General features: G+C 41.9%; 2 protein-coding genes and 1 long non-coding RNA gene across 6 annotated transcripts in view; all 3 read right to left on the bottom strand.

Moving 5' to 3' along the window:
* The window catches only part of LOC110533716 (protein POF1B), a 50503-nt gene extending 46913 nt beyond the window's left edge, over nt 1-3590 (bottom strand). The window contains exon 1 of one of the 2 annotated variants that reach the window (XM_090186426.1): nt 2822-3590. In XM_090186426.1, the coding sequence (XP_090042552.1) occupies nt 2822-3160 (339 nt within the window). In that variant the 5' untranslated portion in view covers nt 3161-3590. The remainder of the gene's footprint in view (nt 1-2821) is intronic. The other variant, XM_090186427.1, reaches the window with a different exon arrangement.
* A 481-nt stretch (nt 3591-4071) lies between these two features.
* On the bottom strand, nt 4072-16228 carry slc25a14 (solute carrier family 25 member 14). Of its 3 annotated transcripts, XM_021618183.3 has the most exons (9): nt 15685-16228; nt 15006-15104; nt 14350-14488; nt 12931-13025; nt 9868-9953; nt 9589-9684; nt 9261-9385; nt 8883-9096; nt 4072-8304 (listed from the first exon to the last, which is right to left on the bottom strand). In XM_021618183.3, exons 2-9 carry the CDS (start codon nt 15067-15069, stop codon nt 8263-8265), a joined length of 861 nt encoding a protein of 286 aa, XP_021473858.1. In that variant the 5' UTR covers nt 15070-15104; nt 15685-16228; the 3' UTR covers nt 4072-8262. The 3 variants fall into 3 exon arrangements, with proteins under 3 accessions (XP_021473858.1, XP_090042558.1, XP_090042559.1); XM_090186432.1 differs by lacking the exon at nt 15685-16228 and having other exon boundaries at nt 15006-15257; XM_090186433.1 differs by lacking the exons at nt 12931-13025; nt 14350-14488; nt 15006-15104; nt 15685-16228 and adding an exon at nt 10499-10613.
* A 7736-nt stretch (nt 16229-23964) lies between these two features.
* Nucleotides 23965-25655, bottom strand: LOC149980005 (uncharacterized). Its single transcript, XR_016483669.1, has 2 exons — nt 25393-25655; nt 23965-24672 (listed from the first exon to the last, which is right to left on the bottom strand). It is a non-coding gene; the product is annotated as an uncharacterized LOC149980005 (long non-coding RNA).
* Nucleotides 25656-25995: the final 340 nt, after the last annotated feature.

Below are 25995 nucleotides of genomic sequence, written 5' to 3'. Positions count from 1 at the left end.
TTTTGGTTAGGCCAGGGTATGACATGGGTGATGTATGGTTTTTGTCTCATCTAGGGTGTTTGTACTGTCTAGGGTTTTTTGTAGATTTATGTGGTTGTGTTCATTCTAGGTGTTTATATAAGTCTATGGTTGCCTAGATTGGTTCTCAATCAGAGGCAGGTGTTTATCGTTGTCTCTGATTGGGAACCATATTTAGGCAGCCATGTTCTTTGGGTATTTTGTGGGTGATTGTTTCCTGTGTCAGTGTTTGTGCCACACGGGACTGTTTCGTTGCCAGTTCACTTTATTATTTTGTATATGTGTACATGTTCAGTTTTTTCTTATTAAAAACCATGGACACCTACCACGCTGCATATTGGTCCGATCCTTGTTTCACCTCTTCAGAGGAAGAGGAGGAAATCTGCCGTGACAGAATCACCCACCAAAACAGGACCAAGCAGCGTGGTGACAGGCAGCGGCAGGTGGAGCAGCGCAATCAGGACTATTGGGAGGAGATACTGGATGGAGATGGCCTACAGTGCGCCTCGCCTGTCCAGCGCCGCTAGAGCCTCCCTCCTCTCCAGCGCCGCTAGAGTCTCCCGCCTGTCCAGAGGCGCTAGAGTCTCCCGCCTGTCCAGAGCCGCTAGAGTCTCCCACCTGTCCAGAGCCGCTAGAGTCTCCCGCCTGTCCAGAGCCGCTAGAGTCTCCCGCCTGTCCAGAGCCGCTAGAGCCGCCAGAGCCGCCAGTCTGCAAGGAGCCACCAGTGTGCAAGGAGCCGCCAGTCTGCAAGGAGCCGCCAGAGCCGCCAGTCTGCCAGGAACCGCCAGTCTGCCAAGAGCCGCCAGTCTGCCAAGAGCCGCCAGTCTGCCAGGATCAGCCAGAGCCGCCAGTCTGCCAGGATCAGCCAGAGCCGCCAGTCTGCCAGGATCCACCAGAGCCGCCAGTCTGCCAGGATCCGCCAGAGCCGCCAGTCTGCCAACATTTGCCAGGATCCGCCAGAGCCGCCAGGTTCCGCCAGAGCCGCCAGTCTGCCAGGATCCGCCAGTCTCCCAGGATCCGCCAGAGCCGCCAGTCTGCCAGGATCAGCCAGAGCCGCCAGTCTGCCAGGATCAGCCAGAGCCGCCAGTCTGCCAGGATCCACCAGAGCCGCCAGTCTGCCAGGATCCACCAGAGCCGCCAGTCTGCCAGGATCCGCCAGAGCCGCCAGTCTGCCAGGATCCGCCAGAGCCGCCAGTCTGCCAGGATCCGCCAGAGCCGCCAGTCTGCCAGGATCCGCCAGAGCCGCCAGTCTGCCAGAATCCGCCAGAGCCGCCAGTCTGCCAGGATCCGCCAGTCTCCCAGGATCCGCCAGAGCCGCCAGTCTGCCAGGATCCGCCAGAGCCACCAGTCAGCCAGGATCCGCCAGAGCCGCCAGTCTGCCAGGATCCGCCAGTCTGCCAGGATCCGCCAGTCAGCCAGGATCCGCCAGAGCCGCCAGTCAGCCAGGATCCGCCAGAGCCGCCAGTCAGCCAGAATCCGCCAGAGCCGCCAGTCAGCCAGGATCCGCCAGAGCCGCCAATCAGCCAGGATTCGTCTCTCAGTCGAGTGGGGCCATTTAGTAGGGTTGACATTCCTAGGTTGGCGGAGAGGGTCGCTGTTCCTAGGATGCCACAAAAGCGGACTAAGACTATGGTGGAGTGGGGTCCACGTCCCGCGCCAGAGCCGCCACCGTGGACAGACGCCCACCCAGACCCTCCCCTATGGGTTTAGATGTGCGGCCAGGAGTCCGCACCTTTGGGGGGGTACCGTCACGCCCTGGCTTTAGTTATCTTTGTTTTCTTTATTATTTTGGTTAGGCCAGGGTGTGACATGGGTGATGTATGGTTTTTGTCTCATCTAGGGTGTTTGTACTGTCTAGGGGGTTTTGTAGGTTTATGGGGTTGTGTTCATTCTAGGTGTTTATATAAGTCTATGGTTGCCTAGATTGGTTCTCAATCAGAGGCAGGTGTTTATCGTTGTCTCTGATTGGGAACCATATTTAGGCAGCCATGTTCCTTGGGTATTTTGTGGGTGATTGTTTCCTGTGTCAGTGCCACACGGGACTGTTTCGTTGCCAGTTCAATTTATTATTTTGTATATGTGTTCATGTTCAGTTTTTTCTTATTAAAAACCATGGACACCTACCACGCTGCATATTGGTTCACCTCTTCAGAGGAAGAGGAGGAAATCTGCCGTGACAGTATGTTTGTTTTGTGTAACTCTGTGTTATCTTGACCAGGTCCCAGTTGTAAATGAGAACTTGCCTACCTGGTTAAATAAATGTAAACATTTTTATAAAAAGTTGCTTTATTATAAGGTGTGGCAGCTGGTTTGAACTTGACTAGGATTGGCTCGCTCCATAACATAAGTACCCTGTGGGACCCAAGACAAGACAAGCATTCAGTAAATTATGCTTCATTCATATTTGTCATTTTCTCTGGTGTAGGGTTATACTGGAGCAAATGGTTGCTCCATTACTACCAAATCACTATCACAAAAAAGCATGTGTCTTTTCCTGTACATGATTATCAAATTAATAATGAATGGTTGGGGACAATTATACAGTGGGCAGATTATGATAGACCTGTCATGTGGACCTGCACTGACATGCTGTTCTCTTTACTTGCTCATAGATGGTGGATTCTCCGATGGTCCCTACGTGATCATAAGTAGCCTAATAGATGATGCCGAAGTGAACAGTTCTCTACATACTTAAGATACATTTTATAATATTATTGAATGTTAAATTGTTATACTCTTACAGGCACTAAGCCTATTTCTTCACAAAATAAATATTCATCATAGTGTATTGTAATAAACTCACCTCTACAATTTGTTCTCGGTAGATGTCTGATTCTTCCGAACTATTTACACGGACCCTCTGGATATTCTGCAAATATACAGGTGACACCATCTGCTGCATAACCTGGGGGGGCTGGTTGACCAGCACATACTGCATCTGCTGCTGCTGAATCGCCTGCTGAACTGGCATTAGGTAGCGCACGGTATCGTAGCCATTACCGATGCCATACTGTACCGGAGCAGACGAAACACTCATAGTTCTGTAACCGTCGATGTATTGGCCCGGCGATAGAACTGTGGTGGCTGGGTCCGACGAGACGCTGACGGTCCTGTATGACGTGGAGGTATTCTGAATAGACATCTTGCTGCGAGTGCGAAGAATAAATTCCACCCAGGTTGAAACTTTGGCTAGATAATGAGTGCGCGCGTGCGAACTTCTATCACTAAAATATTGTAGCAGAGTAAACTAACTAGGTCCAGTCTCTGAAATACTGAACTTTGAGAACTGTGAAGGTGTTTTGTGTTGTACTACTACGCAACGAAAGCATTGGGGGCGGAGATCTATGCAAATGTCCTCCTGTCATACCTTGTTGTTCTCAAATCACAGGGAATGTAGCCTACCTGAAATCTAGGCAAATGTACGTTCAGTTCGCCTCAACGTTTACTACATTTCATGACGGTTTGTAGGCCTACCTAACGACGTTTTCCCAAAACGGTGTACACCATTCTTCAACATCCTTGAATACATTCTCCCCCGTTTGGTAGGTGTGCTGAGGAGTCACCAGCTAAAATTACAAACTCGTGCAGCACACCATATGGTAGGCTAAATAACTGCATTCTGGGCCACCATAATCACGTTTTTCCAACTGGTCGTTCAGTAGTTTTCGTTGAATTAACGATGCACACCGTTGTTGTTTCTGAAAGCAACCCAAGCCACTTAGATACACTATAACATTAATTGGTCAACTGTATAATAGTACTCTAACATTAATTCATACACATACTAGTAAGGACCAACAATAAATAGGTCACTGTATGGATATTAATATGATTAATTCCAGCTGGTTCGAGGTATTAACCTGTATGCTACTACCGCCTATTTTTGGAAATCTGTCTCTATAGAATATAATGCATATGTCAATCAATACTTTGAGCTGCGATAGGGTTAGACCATTGTTTTTGTGCACATTCTAATAAAGATGTAATTTCCTTCTCACTTGATTACTCAACTGTCCACCCTGGTGTTGGGTGCTTAAAAATAAATACAATTAATTTGATTTGGGAATGTACATTTAATCAAGTTATTTATACAAAGCCAAATAAAATCTTTCACTGAAAATAGTTTACACAATTAACCAACTAAACACTCAATTGACTAAACAAGCAAAATATTTGATTGCAAATACAGTTTTAAAATCAACAGACATTTGACCAAAGTGCAAATGACCAGGTAATGACAGGCTGTAATATTTGATAGAGACCAAACAGTGTTTCAGCCAGCTGAGTCACACAGCAGTAGAGAATACAACCATGAAAAACAGAAATAAATAAGATAGTCATCAAAATATAACCATACAGCAAGGCAAGTCTAAGCAGTCAAAAAGGTAACAACATTGTACTGTCATTGTCAATTCTCAAACTCCAATATAATGATAGAAAAAAATCCTTATTTGAAAATGGATTCTAATCTTGAATTGGATGTTCAAATCACTCCCTGAATTGACTCAACTGAAAATTATCTCCCAAGCATGTATTAATATATATCAAAGTAATAATCAATGTGGTTGACAGCAAAATGCAGCTGGAGCCAATGAAAACAATAATTGTCCAATAAATCATAAAAAACAGCAGCAATGTTGTTCCTAAGCTAGACATGCTCACATACTGTAAGTAAAAGCATGCAGTAAGCCCTGCCAAGTGTTTAAACAGGAATGAGAGAAAAAGTACATAATATATTCTGCATTGCTGAGTAAAGGGGCAACAGGTTCAAGACTTCAAGAATGTGTTAAGTTCATATGGGAAAACATGATCATGCAATAAATAAATACACATCTAAAATAGATAATGCTTTGGAAAGAAATTCAATAAAAAAAGTTACTCGTAAAGTACTTTCGGATTCTCTGTGGGGGAAAAAGTGTGTTACATCATTGTAAAGACACAGATAAAAGCTAAAAAGCTTGACTGCTCAGTAATGCACGACTGCTGAAACAACATATTAAGCAACAAAACTAGTAATTCTAATAAAAATCAACATGGCCATGGGACATGGGCAGAGGTGCAGAATCAGGCATCATATAAATTAGAAACATGATCATGAAAGTAAAGTATAAGGCCTGAGTAAGAATGTAACAGTACAGTTATCCTGATACTTTGGCAACTGACCTACTCAGACGGCGCTTTGCAACAGTGGTTCAATAAAGTACAGAACATGCACATTTTGGCACAACAGCCCCCATTATCCTAGTCCATTCAGGGCTTTACTCAAAGCTCAAAATAACAATTCAAAGCAGATTCTCCAAAGTAACTATGTACAAGTTAGACATGCCTGTCAAAATACAGTATCCAACTTTACATGTGTGTATCTCTCTGTACATACATTTACATAATGTACACTGAACAAAAATATAAACGCAACATGTAACGTGTTGGTCCCATGTTTCATGAGCTGAAATAAAAGATCACAGAAATGTTCCATACGCACAAAAAGCTTATTTCTCTCATATTTTGTACACAAATTTGTTTACATCCCTGTTAGTGAGCATGTTATCCTATGTCAAGATAATCCATCCACCTGACAGGTGTGGCATATCAAGATTATCATTACACAGATGCACCTTGTGCTGGGGCCAATAAAATGTGCAATTGTGTCACACACCACAATGCTACAGATGTCTCAAGTTGAGGGAGCGTGCAATTGGCATGCTGACATCAGGAAAATTCATGAGAGCTGTTGCCAGATAATTTAATATTAATTTCTCTACCATAAGCCTCCATCACTTTAGAGACTCATTCTGATTGGCTGGGCCTGGCTCCCCAGTAAGTCGCCCTGGCTCCCAAGTGGGTGGGCCTATGCCCTCCCAGGCCCACCCATGGCTGCGCCCCTGCCCAGTCATGTGAAATCCATATATTAGGGCAATAATTTTTTTATTTTAATTGACTGATTTCCATACAGTTGAAGTCAGAAGTTTACATACACCTTCACAATTCCTGACATTTAATCCTAGTAAATATTCCCTGTCTTAGGTCAGTTAGGATCACCACTTTATTTAGAAGAATGTGAAATGTCAGAATAATAGTAGAGAGAATGATTTATTTCAGCTTTTATTTCTTTCATCACATTCCCATTGGGTCAGAAGTTTACATACCCTCAATTAGTATTTGGTAGCATCGCCTTTAAATTGTTTAACTTAGGTCAAACATTTCAGGTAGCCTTCCACAAGCTCCCCACAATAAGTTGGGTGAATTTTGGCCCATTCCTCCTGACAGAGCTGGTGTAACTGAGTTAGGTTTGTAGGCCTCCTAACTCACACACGCTTTCTCACTTCTGCCCACAAATTCTCTAAAGGATTGAGTTCAGTGCTTTGTCATGGCCACTCCAATACCTTGACTTTCTTGTCCTCAAGTCATTTTGCCAAAACTTTGGAAGTATGCTTGGGGTCATTGTCTGTTTGGAAGACCCATTTGCGACCAAGCTTTAACTTTAGAAATTGCTTGCAAGGATGAACCAGACTTGTGGAGGTCTACAATTATTTTTCTGAGATTTTGGCTGATTTATTTGGATTTTCCTATGATGTCAAGCAAAGAGGCAGAGTTTGAAGGTAGGCCTTGAAAGGCCTTGAAAGACATCCACAGGTACACCTCCAATTGACTCAAATGATGTCAATTAGCCTATCAGAAGCTTCTAAAGCCATTACATCATTTTCTGGAATTTTCCAAGCTGTTTAAAGGCACAGTCAACTTAGTGTATGTAAACTTCTGACCCACTGGAATTGTGATAGTGAATTATAAAGTGAAATAATCTGTCTGTAAACAATTGTTGGAAAGATGACTTGTGTCATGCACAAAGTAGATGTCCTAACCGACTTGCCAAAACTATAGTTTGTTAACAAGAAATTTGTGGAGTGGTTGAAAAACAAGTTTTCATGACTCCAACCTGAGTGTATGTACTTCCAATTTCAACTGTATATGAACTGTATCTCAGCAAAATCTTTGAAATTGTTGCATGTTGTGTTAATATTTTTGTTCAGTATACTTTCATGGGAATCACCATGACAACCAAGCAGGTCCCAGAAAGTGTTTCCATTCCTGTGCATGTTTAGTGTTCCAGACAACAGCAGACACCTCTACTTCACACAAAAGGGTTGTGGTGAAATGTACAGAAAGCAAAGTCACTCTCCGGGTACCCAATAATGGCTTTGGTTCAACATTGGACTAAATTCCCATCACATCTTACTAAACATACATATAGTCTCCCCACATAAAACAAATACTAGTTTACTATAGAATACTGCAGTACTTACTATAGAATTCTGTAGTAAACTATAGTATACGATACTACACTGCAGTGTACCTTAATCATTTGTAATACTTAATATAGAATATTTTAGTATAATGTAAAATACTATAGTAAATACTACAGTATACTATAGACCACAAAAACACTGCACTAAATATTACAGTAATGTCAGCAAAACTACAGTAAAGGCAGCAAAAACACTACAATGTATTTTAACCATAGTATAGTATTTTTTCATGTGGGTCACCGTTGTCCTGAGTTCCTCTAACAGACTAAACAACACCTACTGTGACCTTTACTTACCCAGGTAAGTCATTGAGAATAAATTGTCTGACAATAACAACCCAGTTAACATGCCATGCATCGCATCCTCTTCTAGCTAGCCCTGCCCAAAACATTGAAGACATTATTTAAACGTCAGATCACAGGCAAAACCCCAATCCTATACATTCAACAGCCAAGGTCTTTTCTTGCACATCCCATGCAGTATAGAGATGTGTTTAAAAAACTAGTCAGACACAATCAGAGGCCTATTCCACATCCCTAAAAAAGCTCAAGTAGATCTCCAGTTACCGTTCCACCTAGGATAGTCCTCCTCCTTTTCCCACAAGCTCACTTTAAAATGGTAGCAAGCTGGCAGTCAGCGTACCTAGCTAATACCTTATGGTCCAAACGGGCTTCCGTCCTCAGCTACAATCCTAAGCTTTAGCTGCCAGGAGTGGCATCAAGGATGGTTGATGAGTATGAGGAAGTATTAAAAAAAAATTAAAAAAACATTAAAAGTTGTATAAAAAAATGATAAATATTATTATATTTAACTCAGATGAGCATGCACATACAGATTGTGTGACGAGGGAGGGATGGTGAATGAAATGAAGACAAAGGGCTGGGGTGTTTCCCTCGCTCTGATACACTCTGGTCCGACGGAGTGTCCACTCACTGTTCAACTATAAGGGGAGTTTCTTCAGCTGCTCAAACGTGATGAAGAACTAAAGAGCTCTAGTTAAGGACAATACGTGGCGGCAGCCCTGGAGCACAATCATGACATTGTCTGTGCCCATACACAAATCACAAATACTTATAAGACTTAACTAAATAAAATGTACGTTTTGTATGGTATTATACAATATCACTGTAAATATAACAAGGTTCCTCCTTGCATATTTTGCTTCACTGTAAGAATTTGGCACCCTCTACTGGTAGCCAAGGAGAAAGGGGACAGGAGTGCCATAACACAAGCTGTACACCTGACAACAGTTCTCCGTTCCACTCTGCTGTTCTCTCTGAACCTCTGAGCAACAATAGGGTGATAGAATTAGAACATGCTCCAGTTCCCAAAGGGAGATTAGCTCAAAAACAAACTGACAACTTGTCCTGCAATGCTGAAGTCCACCTACTTTTACCAGGCATGGTTCTTGGATGTCTAAAATACTCAATATGAACTGATGCAAAACTGAACTGACCTAATAGAATTCAGAGAAACAGAGTTCAGATGACTCCGTTATTTGGATAATAGTGCTGGCAACACAGTGGGTTTGAACTTTGATTCCAGTGATGGAAAGGATACAATGATGTTCCATGGCCCCAGACGCAGCCAGTTGGGCCAGAAGCCCTTGTAGAGGGCAAAGAATCCTTCGTTCTTCCAGGTCTGCATTAATCCGTCCAGCGTGCCTTTATACATGGGGTTCCCAGACAGCACTCGCTGGTTCATCATACGCGTCCGCACCACATCCACTGGGTTGGAGGCTAGAGCCCCCGCCAGGCCACATGTAAAACTGGAACTGCAGGCAGAGAAACCGATGTAGGAGAAGCCAGAGGTTCAGGTGTATAATATGCACACTCACTGTTAGGTTTTCGATTATCTTTCTCAGAGAATGACGGTACATTAGGAATAACAAAAATGATATATTTATATGCATTTTACAATATTAATGTCTAAACTCACATAAAGTGTGTGAGTATGGTGTCTCCCATAGTGCCAGACTTGATGAGGTGCTTCTTAGTGATGTCATAGACAGGAAGCTCCACTCCCACTACGATGGCTGCCCGCTGAGCTGTAGGGATGACGCCCTGAGGATGACAACAGTATAAATACAACAACCCGACAGTACCAGTCACTCAACGGTCTTCAGACGGCCAAAAATAAATAAACTCACTGGTCACAATCTTACAAAACAACAAAGCTCTTCCATGAAAATAAAAAACACAAAAAAATCTTGATGACAGATCAGAGCCACTGTTTGATCGTTTGTGACCGAGGGGGCACCACTCACCCTCCACAGGCCACGGGTTCCCTCTGTCTGGTAGATGTTTATGAAGTTGGACATCATGCTGCCTTGTAAAAGACTGCCCTGGGCCTGCATGCGGATCTGAACACAATAAAGAAAATCAGGGCCTGCGTTCAGCAGGGCAAAACGTTGTGAGACGTTCAGATTACGAGATGCCTCAAACATGCCTCTCTGACACAAAAAGGAGTCACGTCAGTTCTATTCATGACATTACTATCTGCAATGTCCAGTATCTAGATCTTTCTGCTATCTACACGTTTTCACCTTGACAACATCAGTGGGGTTGGCCAGAGAGGAGGACAGGACTCCAGACACCACTCCACAGAACACATTGATCACCATAGTCTCATCTGTCAGGGAAAAGAACGGACAGCCAGTTACTCCTCCACATCAAACACACACAAAGACAGAGAGAAATTCTAGAGGTAGGTGCAACGTAAAACAAGTGGCTATAATTCTGAACAAGAGACTTTCAAATGATCATTTAGAGGGGAACATGAAATCTAAAAGGTCGACAAACATGCAGTAATCAACTCCAGACAGAAAGTCATGAGAATTAGAAAGCATACAGAGCCATTAACCTATTCATTACAGCATAATAAGTCAAAGAATGACTACTAACTAGAACCCTCTGCAATTTGGATTTGTCACCATTCAAAACATACTACTGTAATATTGTTATTGTATTGAAATTGCACCCTGCCCCTCTTACAGCACACAGTTTGAAATGGAATGGGGACTATGATTTATTTATTAGTGATTATGACAGTTTGGGTTAAGACAAGAAACAATTATCATTATAAGTCACCAGGTAAACAAAACAAATCTACAGTGGAAGTAAGTGAGACAGAGGAGAAGGAAAGACATGATGGATTAAGTTTAGATCAATAGTTACAGTGAAACCTTGATCAATGTGACCAAGAGTTAGTGTGGTCCTGGTGCCGTTCATTATGGCAGGAGAACGGGCGCTGGATCCCCCCGCCCAACCACCACACCAGGCAAACCACAGCCTGTACCAAAAATAAGCATTCAAAACACATCCGCACAACCTGGCAGAGTGAGGCATACAGAGTGAAGAAGCACAACAGCAGCAGAGGAGAAGTCTTCTCTTCACAACACAATCACAAATAACACAGTCCCCATTCCAGTGATTCATTTGAGCCGGATCCTGCCGGAACAGGATCCGGCACCTCTCCGTTTTAGACTATTTCTTTCCAGAACTTATTTGGCCGAATCCAGTACCTCCCGTGGCATGAAAAATAATTGTCACTTTTTGCAATATAAAAATTCAAATAAAAATGTTCAAAGAATAACTGCTGTCTGTTCAGAAAGAAATGAAGTAATTCAGAATAGCCTACTACACAATGAGAAGCCCTAGAATTCTGCCACATAGGACCAATAGCTTCTTTAAAAAAAATATTGCCTAGCTGTCTGTCGATTGTGTGTAGCCTAATAACAAGGCATAGCCTAATCAGGAACGCACGGCAAATCTGACAGTGAATAGCATGCATACAAATAAGGGCTTTCCAAAAACATTTCATATACAATTGCGGAATAACACAGGTTGGAAAGTAAATGGCTCCTGCTGAACAGAGAAGACTAATCTGTCTGCTGTAGACTACCAAAACATCTGACCAACTTCCAAATAGTGTTTTACAAAGTAGTATAACAGACACAGGGTTTAGGCTTTTGGCACGAACACATTGGCCATCACCGGCAAGTGAGCTGCACATCATTGGGTGAGCATGGAAAGCATTTTTAGGACTATAATTTCCTCCTCATATCATATCTCCACATGCCTAGGCTATTGATGGGTTCAAGACAAGGTTGTTTTTGTTGATCTCAGATTCTCAGTTTGTCAGTGTCGAAGTAGCCTGTTATTTCCATCATTTGTGCAGTATTAAAAAAAACATCGTCCAGTCACGTAACATGACGTAGAACTGCATGACACGTGTTTATAAAAAGGCCACATTTTTCCCAGACAACAACAAAAAACACCCATGTGTGAAACTTATGGAAGTGCCTTTACTCTACTGCTCTATGCCAATATGCAAATGCAATTATACTCAGAGCTCCCTCTCGTGCTCACTTTTTGTTCCGGCACCTCCCAATTTACAAATGAAGCACTGCCCCACTCCCTACTAACCCCAATCCTTAAGTCTCAGATAAATCAGTGTGTCAAGCTCTCTACTAACGAGGTAATCTCTTCTCAAACTCCATTTGGTTCCGTTTGTCTACTGCAGGTTCAAATAATCCTGTAATTGTTTGTGCAGTAAATACTCAGTCTCTCAGTAGAGATTGCTTCCTGTGATATGGGAATACATGTTGGCGCCGGTTAATGTAATGCAAAACTATTAATAGACAACTGATGAGATTTGTTCCCTGTTGCAACGGAGGCTCCCAGTCTCCTGTTTATATTGGGCATTAGTGACGGCAGTTAGGCACTCTCGGTCTGTGTTTTCAGACATCTGCGTCAATGCAGGTTGTCCAGACAGGTATTTAACATGTTTTCCCAAACTGTTATTTTTGCTGATGACAGTATGAGAAAACGCCCTATAAGCTCTACTGGAAAGCCTAGAGACATAACAAAAAACACTGATCTTCAGAAGAAGCAACGCAATGGCCCATTTCAAAATTACAGGCTTTATTTAAACCCCTGTTGATTGTTTGTGTGTGCAAATTAACAGTATGGTGAAGTCACAAGTACTGACTGCTGTCCCCTCTACCCTTTCAGGTTGGCCAGCTAACCTCTTCCCTCCAAACTCCCACTCCACACAATGGCTGTAAAAGGGTGACTTTATTGTCCTGCCCTGGTATGACTGTTGTTAAGGTCAGTCAGTCACATGAATTTGGCTGGGACATGCAGTTCAGTACTCATACAAAAGGGTCGCCAGATTTCATGTGCATGTCGGAGATCCTTGACATTATAAACAACTGAAGTTAAATAATTCTGAGGGCAAAAGTAGATGCCACAAGATACGACCAAACCTCACGTGACCCACAACCACCACCCCACACAGTCACTCTCTCATTACTACTGACTTCTTGTCATTGATGATGCTTCCAGATTTATGCCCGGTTTTTATACAACATGCTAAAAGTCTACACAGTTGTAGAAGGCACCAGGCAAACAGAAGAGAGTACCTTATTACAAAATCATGCCATTGCCTATGACAGCACTAATGTATGCAATGCATTGTTGCTTACATCAGCTGTCAGGTGTCATAGATGGATGTTTAGGGCAAAAATAATAATTTTTAAAAAATGAAAGAGCAAACAGAGAAAATGATGCGAGATAGAAAGCAGTGGGGAGTCATTGAAACCCACCTTCCGGATGGGTCACAAATAACCTCTTGAGTGTGTTGTAGGTCCCGATCTTGATGGTCCCATAGGAGGCTTGCCTCAGGAGAGCTGGGGAGATCCTGCACAGAGAAAGACAGGAGTCATTTCGGGGAGTGTCAATTTTATGAACAAGTGAAGAGCTTTTTGCCTAACGTTCACACCCCATTACTTTTCCATCAGGACTGTCAAGACGTTGGCAGACATTTGTATTTTGCCTGGGAAGCTTGGTTCCCTGCAACTCTCTTGTAAATTGAGTTAACGACTATTGCTGTTATCACATTGGTCACTCCGATCTCAGATTGTTTCTAGACTAACAGGTATTTCAAAGGCTGTCCCCTGATCAAAACCACAGCCAAGAAGAGCGTTTCCCCCCCAGGGAAAGCACCTGCCCACTTTCCTTGTAAAAAGTCACGCTCTCACATACAAGACCAGACTCCATTTCAGTAGCTCAGACGTCAATAGTTGAAAATGAGAGAAGGTTCTATTAGAGTGGCTTGAAGTTAATGGATAGTGGAGCAGGTTTATATGATAATGATCTAACTAAGAAGAAAAATATTATGTTCAATTGCGTGTTCTACAATGGTAGAAATGAGTCTCTTGGACACAGTGTATGCTTGCAAATTAAACATTTGTTGAAAAGTGCACCCCTTAGATTTAGATTTTCATATCGTCATACCGTCCTTCTCTCATACCGGGATATACGGTATTACCGGCTTAGTACACAAGGGGACATTAGGAAATGTAGCTGGCTATATTCTTTCTATTATAAACATTAGAAATATGATTGCCATGCATTGTTTACTGCAAAAAAAATACATTGCTTTTTCACTGTAAGCTAATTTAGGCCTATGTATGAGGATGCCAGCCAAATAGCCCTTCTGTTGTCATCTGATGAAAACTAAGCTATTTTCTGCCGAATGTGTTACACTAATACGTTTTCTGTGAAGAAAAACAACATTTGCACATCCCTGATCATGCTACTGTTTTTTTAAAAACATTAAATTTAAAAAAAAAACACGCCCCGTCAATACACAGCTGGACTCACCAGCTCCCGCTTTCTCACGTTATGCTATTTACATACAAACACGTGACTGTCAACTGTTCTGGGGAACCACGTCAAGCTTCATAATGTAAAATAATGTGACAGGTAAAATGAAGATTGCGATTTGATTTATGTCCTAAAGTACTGCACAAGTTGATTGCAGGTATTTACTTAAAACGAAGCTACAAATATTAAATCTATTGACAAAATTTGCCCCGGGCAAAAGGGAAACCCTTAATGTCAATCCCTGCCCGAACGGGAATATGTTCTACCATAGCACACCATATCAAATACTGTAATATGTTGTTTTTTCCCCCCATGTGTATAGGCTAACATGTGTAAACCATATTATTTTTGGTCACCCAGAGTACAGTGCCTTGATGCCCTCCTCCTTGCCGATCTTAAACAGGGCGTGGAACATGCCCCGGTAGCGCACCTCCATGTACTGTGACTGGCCCTGCACCTGCAGCCGCGTCTTAGTCAGGTCTATGGGGAACGTACCTGGGGGGAGAACAACCAACAACATCATGACAACATTGTTTAGTTCAGAGATCACTGGTAGTATTTAAATGAAATGACAAAGTGACCCCTCAGTAACTAAGATCTGGTAATAGTATCTCACTGCAATGAGGTGGACTAACAATGCAGTGAATGCAATGCAAATCAATGTGATTGCTTTCAGCAAGTAGGTGTTGCATTGTTTAGCTTTTTTCTAAGGAGGTGTAATATAATTTATGTTAGTTTATCTAAGAGGTTACACAAGTAAATATAGAATTGCTCGGGGTTGCACACAATTGCGTCTCTGTAGATCTACTCCAATGGAGCACCATCATTAATAATTGTATGTAGCATCCATAATACAGGGCCATCGCCATCAGTCAAGAAGAAACACTGCTGCAAATCTGAGTGCTTCTCAATGCAGCTAAACATGGGTCTTAAATGTGTGTGGGAATAGAATAATGAAAAAAATGCATGATTAAAATAAATTACTCTGAACAGGTTTTGGTGCATCACGTACCGAATTCTGCGACAATCGAAGCCATCCCTCCGTAGATGAACGGTTTCCAGTTCAGGTTGGCCATTTCGGTGGTGGCCGCTTCTACCTGATCGAGCCCCGCTAAAAACAACAGGCCGCCGAGATACATATAAATAAATTGTTGTAATCGTACATCATTTAACATTGTGCTACCTGATCTAATTACTCTACGAAATCTCATAAAATCAGCGTCACAGAATATTGCACCGGAAAGGATACCCTCTTGTCAAAGATTAATGAAAGAGCCATCGCAAATGTTGGGAATTTCTATTGGCTGCAATTTAAGTCAATCGAATTTTAAAGCATTTCAATTGGCTTTAGCTGCTACATTCCCCGCCCGCACCACTGAGTGTAATTGTTTCCGTGAGTGACAGCAATGTCGTTCAGTATTTTCACCCCGAGATGACACAATGTCATGTTATTATCTGATTATTACGCGTGCACCAGTTAACACTTTAAAAATATAGAGGTGAGTCCCCGTCATCTGAAATGTCAGTCAACTCAACGGAATTTTGTGAACCTGTTGGCCTGAGCCTGCCGGCAGCGCCGCATGTTAGCATTATTCAAACAAACAACCAGCTGGCTAGCTAGCTAACGTTAACAGTTCTATAAATAATGAGAAAACCCTCAACAAAGCGCAGAACCATATAATGACACCTACCTGTAATGTGAATAAAAGTCGTGCTCTGTTATTTTATTTTGGATCTCATATCTTCGACGTCAAGTGGGTTAACTCAATAAAAATAAAAACATCACAAAAGTTATCTGGCTACGTAGCTTTCCATTTCTTGTGCACTTGCGCCGAAACAGGAACTGAGGCACCGGAAGTTTCTTCTTTTCGGTGGGGTTTATCGGCAGTTGGCATCTAACGTTACGGGGCATTCCCGCCGCTTACTGTATTGGAGTGTGAGCCAGAGACAGGGAGAAACTAAATCCTACCTGCCAGCCCCGTTTCTCTTAAAAAAGGATCACAACTACAGGAGGTTGGTGGCACCTTAATTGGGGAGAACAGGCTCGTGGTAATGACTGGAGTAGAATTAGTGGAATTCCATTTGCTCCTTTCCAGCCATTTTTATGAGTTGTCTTCCTCTGCAGCCTCCACTGAATCTACTCAATATACTCTTTAAACTAATTTACTGTGTCCCCTTCTCCCTCATACTAGATCTCAGCCAATATCTTTCCCTCTCATATTGCCCACACTGTATACATGCTCCACTGTCTTTGTTTCCTGGCAATAATCACACTTTCCTGTTGGATGCTTTCCTATCACATTCAAAGTCTTATTCAACCGGCTGTGTCCCACACTTAATCTTGTAACAATAGCCTCCTCTCTTCTGCCCCTTCCTGACTTTCCTCTGTACTTGAAATAAATGCCTGCCCTTAGTATCTCTAGTCCATTGCTTCTGCCATCTCTGCACCATCACTGTCCATATCAAGCTTGTTGCCTCTGCTTTGCTCATTGAAACTACAACATCAACATACCCACTACTAAGTGCTTGTTTAGTCAGTACATCAACTTGCCACACCACATTCCTGCATTACAAATGCTGACCCAGTACGTCCTGCCCTTGGATCTTTTGACCTGTGTAAATGATCTGTGTAAATGGCCACAAAATCCTGATACACAGTATCCAGACGTCTATTCAACAAACCAGACGGATCAACACCCTCCCTATCTTTCCGTAGGCTCTCCAACACTTCTAGATTAACTACTGGAGGCGGGAGTAGCCATGGTGGATTTACCAGAATAGCTACAGTTGGACTAAACTCCCTTCCTTACAGTCTCATCTCCCTCTCCTGGGTACTACCCACCCACCCAAAGCTTGTGTTCTGTCCTCTCTCATGTTCCCAACATGCCTATAAAGTATGAGACACCCCATGTCACTGTAGGTTGACCCAATAATTAATTGCCAGTTACTGTATCATAATTCAAAGGCAAATCCCCCATCTCAACATGTAGTGCAGACACTGGGGAGATCCAAAACACCCCACTACATATTCTGGGTCCTTTCCCCTGTATGACATCTAGCCTTTTCAATGAGGTCCGGGCTGCTGAACAATACACTATACTGCCATAGTCTATTACAGACAGTGATGGGAAAAGTACCCGATTATTATACTTGAGTAAAAGTAAAGATACCTTAATAGAACCTCTTAGGGATTCCTTCACCCCCATTCCCGCTCGGGTCCCGTTAACAGGATTGATTTGACACCATCCAGTGAAATTGCAGCACGCCAACTTCAAAAACAGAAATACTCATAATGAGAATTCATTAAACATACAAGTGGTATGCATCAAAATGCAGCTTAACTTCTTGTTAATCCAGCCACAGTGTAAGATTTCAAAAAGGCTTTATGGCGAAAGCAGACCATGCGATTATCTGAGGACAGCACCCCGCATACAAACACATGAAAATCAGATTTCAACCAGGCAGGTGCTACACAAAAATCAGAAATAACGATATAATTCATGCCTTACCTTTGAAGATCTTCTTCTGTTGGCACTCCAAAATGTCCCAGAAACATCACAAGTGGTCCTTTTGTTCGATAAATTCCTTCATTATATCCGCAAAATGTCAATTTATTTGGTGCGTTTGATTCAGAAATACACGGTTCCAACTCGCCTACAAAGTATCTAATAAGTTACCTGTAAACTTGGTCCAAACATTTCAAACAACGTTCCTAATCCAAACGTATGTATCCTAAAACGTAAATAATCGATACAATTTAAGACGGGAAATACTGTGCTTAATATCGGACGAAAACAAAGTGAAGAGCGTTCCAGGTCGTGCGCTAAGAAGACTTGAGTCCCTTTGTGTGACACATGGAAAGAACAGGGCTACTTCTTAATTTCTCAAAGGAAAAACATCAACCAATTTCTAAAGACTGTTGACATCTAGTGGAAGCCATAGGAACTGCAAGCATATTTCTATTAAAAAGAGCTTCCCATAGAAAACTAATGGAAAACACATTGAGCTCAAAATCGTTTTTCCCCTGGATGGATTGTGCTCGGGGTTTCGCCTGCCAAATCAGTTTCGCCTGCCAAATGTTATACTCACAGATATTATTCCAAAAGTTTTAGAAACTTCAGAGTGTTTTCTATCCAAATCTACTAATAATATGCATATCCTAGATTCTGGGCCTGAGTAGAAGGTAGTTTACTTTGGGCACGCTTTTCATCAGGACGTGAAAATACTGCCCCCTAGCCCAAAGAGGGTTTAATAGAAAATTACTAAAGTAAAAGTGAAAGTCACCCAGTAAAATACTATTTGAGTAGAAATATGAAAAGTAAATGTAATTGCTAAAATATACTTACAGTTGAAGTCAGAAGTTTACATACACTTCGGTTGGAGTCATTAAAACTCGTTTTTCAACCACTCAACAAATTTCTTGTTAACAAACTATAGTTTTGGCAAGTCGGTTAGGACATCTACTTCATCATCTGAGTCAATTGGAGGTGTACCTGTGGATGTCGTTCAAAGCCTACCTTCAAATTCAGTGCCTCTTTGCTTGACATCATGTGAAAATCAAAATAAATCAGCCAAGACCTCAGAAAAAAATGGTAGACCTCCACAAGTCTGGTTCATAGCTTGGGAGCAATATCCAAACGCCTGAAGGTACCACGTTCGTCTGTACAAACAATAGTACGCAACTATAAACACCATGGGACCACGCAGCCGTCATACCGATCAAGAAGGAGATGCGTTTTGTCTCCTAGAGAGAAAAGTGCAAATCAATCCCAGAACAACAGCAATTGACCTTGTGAAAATGCTGGAGGAAGTAGGTACAAAAGTATTTATATCCACAGTAAAATGAGTCCTATATCAATGCAACCTGAAAGGCCGCTCAGCAAGGAAGAAGCCACTGCTCCAAAATCGGCATAAAAAAGCCAGACTACGGTTTGCAACTGCACATGGTGACAAAGATCGTACTTTCCTCTGGTCTGATGAAACAAAAATATAACTTTTTGGCCATAATGACCATCATTATGTTTGGAGGAAAAAGGGGGAGGCTTGCAAGCCGAAGAATACCATCCCAACTGTGAAGCATGGGGGTGGAAGCATCATGTTGTGGTGGTTCTTTGCTGCAGGAGGGACTGGTGCACTTCACAAAATGGATGACATCATGAAGAGGAAAATGATGTGGGTGTATTGAAGCAACATCTCAAGACATCAGTCAGGAAGTTAAAGCTTGGTCGCAAATGGGTCTTCCAAACAGACAATGACCCCAAGCATACTTCCAAAGTTGTGGCAAAATGGCTTAAGGACAACAAAGTCAGGTATTGGAGTGACCATCACAAAGCCCTGACCTCAATCCTATTGAACATTTGTGGGCAGAACTAAAAACGTGTGTGTGTGCAAGGAGGCCTACAAACCCGACTCAGTTACACCAGCTCTGTCAGGAGGAATGGGCCAAAATTCACCCAACTTATTGTGGGAAGCTTGTGAAAGGCTACCTGAAACAATTTGAAGGCAATGCTACCAAATACTAATTGAGTGTATGTAAACTTCTGACCCACTGAGAATGGGATGAAAGAAATAAAAGCTGAAATAAACAATTTTCTCTACTATTATTATGACATTTCACATTCTTAAAATAAAGTGGTGATCCTAACTGACCTAAGACAGGGAATTCTTACTAGGATTAAGTGTCAGGAATTCTGAAAAACTGAGTTTAAATGTACTTGGCTAAGGTGTATGTTAACTTCTGACTTCAACTGTATGTATTGAAAGTAAAAGTAAAATTATAAATAATTTCAAATTCTCTCTATTAAACAAACCAGATGGCACCATTTTCTTGTTTTTTTTTAGTTACAGATAACCAGGGGCACACTCCAACACAGGCATCATTTTCAAATGAAGCATTTGTGTTTAGTCCGCCAGATCAGAGGCAATAGGGATGACCAGGGATGTTCTCTTAATAAGTGCGTGAATTGAACCATTTTCTTGTCCTGCTAGCCATTCAAAATGTAACGAGTACTTTTGGGTGTAAAGGAAAATGTATGGAGTAAAAAGTACATTATTTTCTTTAAGAATGTAGTGAGGTACAAGTAAAAGTTGTCAAAAATATAAATAGTAAAGTAAAGTACAGATACCCGCCAAAACTACTTAAGTAGTACTTTAAATTATTTTTACTTAAGTACTTTACACCACTGATTACAGATTGTATCAATACAACATACATGGTCCTGAATGAGGAACGCCCAGCCCCCCACTCCTTCCCCGTCAGACAGTGCATCACATTTTGCACCTACTTACACTTTCTCACCACTCTCTCAATGTGTTCTGCCAGGTCAGCCTAGTGTCAAAGCACACTCCAAGGAACCTGAAGGCCCCCACCCTTTCCAAGTTTCTCCCATATAACCTCAAGTGTACCTCATCTCTCACTTTTCTCTTGGTAAAGAACACTATCTGAGTTTTCTCTACAGAGAACCTGAATCCCCGCATTAATGCCCACCGCCCACCGCTCAATTGCTTCCTGTACCTTCCTGAATATGTATGGCACATTTCTTTCACTCTTCCATTAGGCCCCATCATCTGCACATAACGACCTCCCAATATCCGGCCGTACCTGAGAGTAAACATCATTGATCATGATTGAGAAGAACAGAGGACTAATCAAGCGCCTCTGCGGTGTATTGTTATCCACCAGGTAGCTGCCTGATAGAGACTTCTCTACCCTCACCTGGATAGACCTTCCAAACAGGAAATCCTTTATCCAGTTGTACATTCTTCCTCCTACCCCCATAATATCAAGCTTGATTAACAATCCCTCCTTCCACATCATACACCTTCTCCACATCAAAAAAGACAGCTACAACAGTCTCCTTGTTCACCTGAGCCTTCCTGACCTCTGCTTCTAAGCAGATCACTGGGTCCATAGTTCCCCTCCCCTTCCTGAACCCACTCTGATGTGGCGATACTAGCCCCCTGCTCTCCATGAAGTAAATTAGCCTCTCCGTAATCATCTGTTCCATAATCTTACATACATGTGATGTTAAAGCTATTGGCCGATAGCTTTGGTAACACTACTGCCTCCTTCCAGCTGCCTGGTAGTTTCCCCTCCTCCCACACTCTGTGTACAACACCAATGCCTTATCCAGGGCCTCAGCACTTAGATGGGTCACATCAGACTCCCGAGTGGTGAAGTGGTCCAAAGCATTGCATCGCAGTGCTAGCTGTGCCACTAGAGATTCTGGGTTCAAGTCCAGGCTCTGTCGCAGCCGGCCGGGACCGGGAGACCCATGGGGCGGCGTACAATTGGCCCAGCGTCATCCGGGTTAGGTCATCGCCCACTAGCGACTCCTGTGGCTGGCTGAGCACAGTGCACGCTGACACTTGGAAAAACGTTTTGGCATTCATCTCTGCCTTCTCTTCATCTGTTACAGCCACACTGGATAATCCCACTCCCTTCTCACCCCACTCATCCTATTAATCATCCCCCACACTTCTCCCACAGGTGTCGTCATTCCAATGGTGTCACAGAACCGACGCCAACATGACCTCTTTGCCTGAAGGATAGTTCTCCACACCAGGGCATGGGCCTGAAAATACTGAATCAGAATTCAGTACTCTAAATGCCCTGTTCCTACTCCTCACCATTTCCCCACACTCCTCTGTCCACCATGGGACTGCTTTCCTCCTCCTCCTCCTCCTCCTCCCTGAACTCTTAGGTATAGTATCAGTACCTGCCCCCACTAAAGCGTTTCTCACCCAGTTATTCATAATATCCACATCCCCACTCCTATCCACCCGAGCCATCACCTGCTCACTCAGCTCCTGAAACGGATCCCACTTTGCCCTTCCAAACACCCACCTGCCTACTCCAAATTCCCATCCCCCCCTCCCCACTTATCATGTAGCACTAGGTAAATATAAATCATATTGTGAGGGAAACCCACTAAGCATGTGACGTCAGGCCACTTCTTTGTTTTGGTCCTCCGTCTTTTGTTTGTTTGTCTTTTCCTGACTGGCCTTGGTTTCAATGTCCCCAGACCGGTCTATATTTGGCCCAAACATAGACGTTCAGATTTGGTCCAGACCGGCCTTGATTTAGCCCAAACATAGACTATATAATTGGTCAAAAAATCTAAACCAATCATAGATATAAATGTTTCACAAGTTATATGTTTTGGGGCGGAGTTTATTCAAATAATACCCTGCATGCATTGCAAGTGTTTGTTTTTACATTTACATTTTGGTCATTCAGCAAACGCTCTTATCCAGAGTGAATGTAATGTACTGTATCACAGTCATAGCAAGAAAGAATACATCTGTAACCATTACTCAGAATGTTATTGTTGTTGAAGTGGTCTGTTGGTTTATTCTGTATAATGTACTACTTTGAATGTTATTGCTATCAGTTTAAAAGCTTTTGAAAAAGCTAACGTAAGTGACAGATGAGAACAATAATAAATATTATGTTGCAATCGTCAGTTAGCTCCTCTTTCTTATTAACTGTTGAGTGTAGGGGGCAGTATTTTGATGTTTAAATGAAAAACGTACCCAAATGAAACGGCCTATTTCTCAGGCCTAGAAACTAGAATATGCATATAATTGTCAGATTAGGATAGAAAACACTCTAAAGTTTCCAAAACTGTCAAAATATTGTCTGTGAGTATAACAGAATTGATATTGCAGGCGAATACCTGAGGAAAATCCAAAGAGGAAGTACCTCCTATTTTGAAAGCTCCCTGTTCCATTGCATTCCTTCCCTCCATTTAAAGGGATATCAACCAGATTCCTTTTCCTATGGCTTCCACATGGTGTGAACAGTCTTTAGACAGTTTCAGCCTTTTATTCTGAAAAATGAGCGAGAAATATCACATTGCGTCAGTGGATGGCTGGGTGCCAGCAGAGTTTTGCATGCGCGAGCAGCTTGGAGCAGATATTTTCTCTCTCTCTCCTATTGAAAAAGCTACAGTCCGGTTGAAATATTATCGATTATTTATTGTAAAACAACCTGTGGATTGGTTAGAAAAAAACGTTTGACATGTTTCTACGAACTTTACGAATACTATTTGGAATTTTCGTCTGCCCTGTCGTGACCGCTCGAGCTTGTGGATTTCTGAACATAACGCGCCAACCAAATGGAGGTTTTTGGAGAAAAAAAAATCTTTATGGAACAAAATAAACATTTATTGTGTAACTGGGAGTCTCGTGAGTGCAAACATCCGAAGATCATCAAAGGTAAGCGATTCATTTTATTGCTTTTCTGACTTTCGTGACCAATCTACTTTGCTGCTAGCTGTTTGTAACGTTTTGTCTGCTGAGAGAGATGTCCTTACATAAACGCTTGGCTTGCTTTCGCCTAAAAGCTTTTTTGAAATCTGACACGCCAGGTGGATTAAAAACAAGCTAAGCTGTGTTTTGCTATATTGCACTTGTGATTTCATGAAAATAACTTATTTTTAGTAATTTACTTTGAATTTGGCGCTCTGCAATTCAGGGGATGTTGACGAAAATGATCACACTAATGGGATGGGTGCACCAAGAAGTTTTAAGAGGCATGAAAAATTATTATTGGGATATAATGCTTACTTCATTGAGAATGTATAGCAGTTTAAATACGGAAAGGTACACAGAAAATACATATTTTATACCTAAATACCTACGTCCGTATAAGACATATTTTAGACATCAGTACAAGACATATTTTCGACATCAGTACAAGACATATTTTCGACATCAGTACAAGACATATTTTCGACATCAGTACAAGACATATTTTCGACATCAGTACAAGACATATTTTAGACATCAGTACAAGACATATTTTAGACATCAGTACAAGACATATTTTCAACATCAGTACAAGACTATTTTCGACGTCAGGAAAAGACGTCTTCTAACATTTCATTCAGTATCTGAAATGCGCGTGATGTCAACGTCTAGAAAATGCATATTTTCAACATATAGGTGTATAAAAAATAAACTGTCAATTGAAAAACAAATGTAAAGTTTATTATATCAGTTTTGATACAGCATTAATTACAAGAGACTCAACTGTTATAACATTTAGCTAATCAAGTGGTACACATTTATTAAACATAGCCTATCTTCCCATAATTTGCACAAGGAAATTTTTTTCGTATTATTCTATGAAGACATACTGCACTATATGCATTCATGTAGTAGATTTAACTAAACTCAATCACATCAATTCCAGCAGGGAATATTTTCCATGTCCAGGGATAGCATTGAAGCTCATTGAAAGCATTAATTTTTTTATCATGCAGAAATAACTGATCAGTTTTCCACAAGAGGGCATGAAATGAATGACATCTTTGAATTATCCTGCAAACGGCTTTTCCAGCACTTACATTATAATGCAGGGAAATTGGGGCACTAACACAACGCTAATGCAGTTAAGACCCACTAGGATCTCAACAAAATCTATCTATTTTTTTAAACTATCTCCTGCTTTATTACGGTGAACTGCAATGAGAGCTTTTCGTCCTCTTGCTCTGTCGATGGCAGGTGCTCTGCAGGTCATCTCCATTGTATGGACAGGGTAAGGCAGGAGAGTGTCTCAGTCCTGGTGATGATTAGTGTTGAGGGACTCAACTTCGGCTCCATAGGATCAGAGAGTGGTGCGCATTAGCCTCATGACTCGTTGGTACAGCTGCTGGGCAACTGTCATGAGATTCCTAAAATGGTTTGTCAAAAGAACACAAAAGGCATGGGCAGTGAGTGGTGCCAAGCAACGCAAATTGTTCAAGCCAAGGTTCTGTTTAACATGCTGTAGTAAATATTGAGCAAAGATTACTTCATTATAAATCTATTAATAATTTTATGAATAATTACCCTAATAATCCAAATAAAAAAATACAATATAGATGTTGTATTGTCACATACACCAGATCAGTGCAGTGAAATGTGTTGTTTTACAGGGTCAGCCATAGCAGTATGGCACCCCTGGAGCAAATTGGGTTAAGTACCTTGCTCAAAGTCACATCAACCATTTTTTAAACTTAGGTATTCAAACCAGGAACCTTCCAGTTACTGGCCTAATGCTCTAACCACTAGGCCACCTGCCGCCTAATATGACCCTAACCGTGAGTCTTTTAAGACATGGGAAACAGTAACTCAGCAGCCACATATTCCATCTTCTTTTTACATCCCATATTGTTATACTGTATGAATTTAATTCTCTATCAAGCAAGTAAAGGTACGGCAACACATACAGAACAGAAGACATGCCACTACCTCAGATTTTTGCAAATTACCCTCAGATAAACAGATAAGACATTAACACAATTACACACACCATCATGACTAAGACATTTCTGCCCCTCACACAAATACAAACATACAGGCAAACACACATATACACTGAAATACACACACACATATTGACACAGACTCACCGAGCGCTGATGGAGCCACAGCTGTTGCGGTTGGGGTTCAAGCAGAAGAGCGAAGCGACACAGTAGACACAACACAACAAAATGGACAGCAGTCGTCTCTTCAAAGTCATCTTCAGTACAGAGGAATCTCAGGTCAGCTTCAGAGGTCAAGCCCAAGACAGGAGGTAGTCTATTCAAAGAATGATAACACCTTCAAGATGTTTCTGGCCAAGGCAACCCGTAGGTGAGGAGTGGGCAGTGCTAAGCGTAAATAGGGTGAGAATGACTACTGGTACAGGGGCAGTGGGCACAATTACTGCTGACCAACAGAAGTTTTGAATGGCACTGAAAGGTCTAGTAGGGATGAATAACATTCCCACATTGTATGTCTGTGGGAGCCAGAGATTATTGTGTTTTTTCCCCCTTTGTGATCCAAAGGGGATCTTTACTCTACATGAAAAGATCACTGTGTATTTGTATTTTTGTATTTATTATGGATCCCCCTTAGCTGCTGCCAGAGCAGCAGCTACTCTTACTGGGGTCCAGCAAAATTAAGGCAGTTTATACAATTTTAAAAACATTACAATACATTCATAGATTTCACAACACACTGTGAGCCCTCAG

The sequence above is a fragment of the Oncorhynchus mykiss genome, chromosome 10 (genome assembly GCF_057628025.1).
Source record: "Oncorhynchus mykiss isolate SJ-2025 chromosome 10, ASM5762802v1, whole genome shotgun sequence".
NCBI classification, from domain to species: Eukaryota; Metazoa; Chordata; class Actinopteri; order Salmoniformes; family Salmonidae; genus Oncorhynchus; species Oncorhynchus mykiss.
Note: the sequence above shows the minus strand (reverse complement) of the source record. Positions and strands in the feature narration are given on the sequence as shown.

Excerpts from the sequence above, each read along its gene's own strand:
- slc25a14 (XM_090186432.1), bottom strand. The coding sequence starts at position 15,204 with ATGAGATTTCGTAGAGTAATTAGATCAGGTAGCACAATGTTAAATGAT. Across the intron at positions 14,489-15,005 it reads TTCGATTGTCGCAGAATTCG|GTACGTTCCCCATAGACCTG; the intron begins GTACGTGATGCA and ends TTCTCCCCCCAG. Across the intron at positions 9,685-9,867 it reads ACCCCACTGATGTTGTCAAG|ATCCGCATGCAGGCCCAGGG; the intron begins GTGAAAACGTGT and ends TATTGTGTTCAG.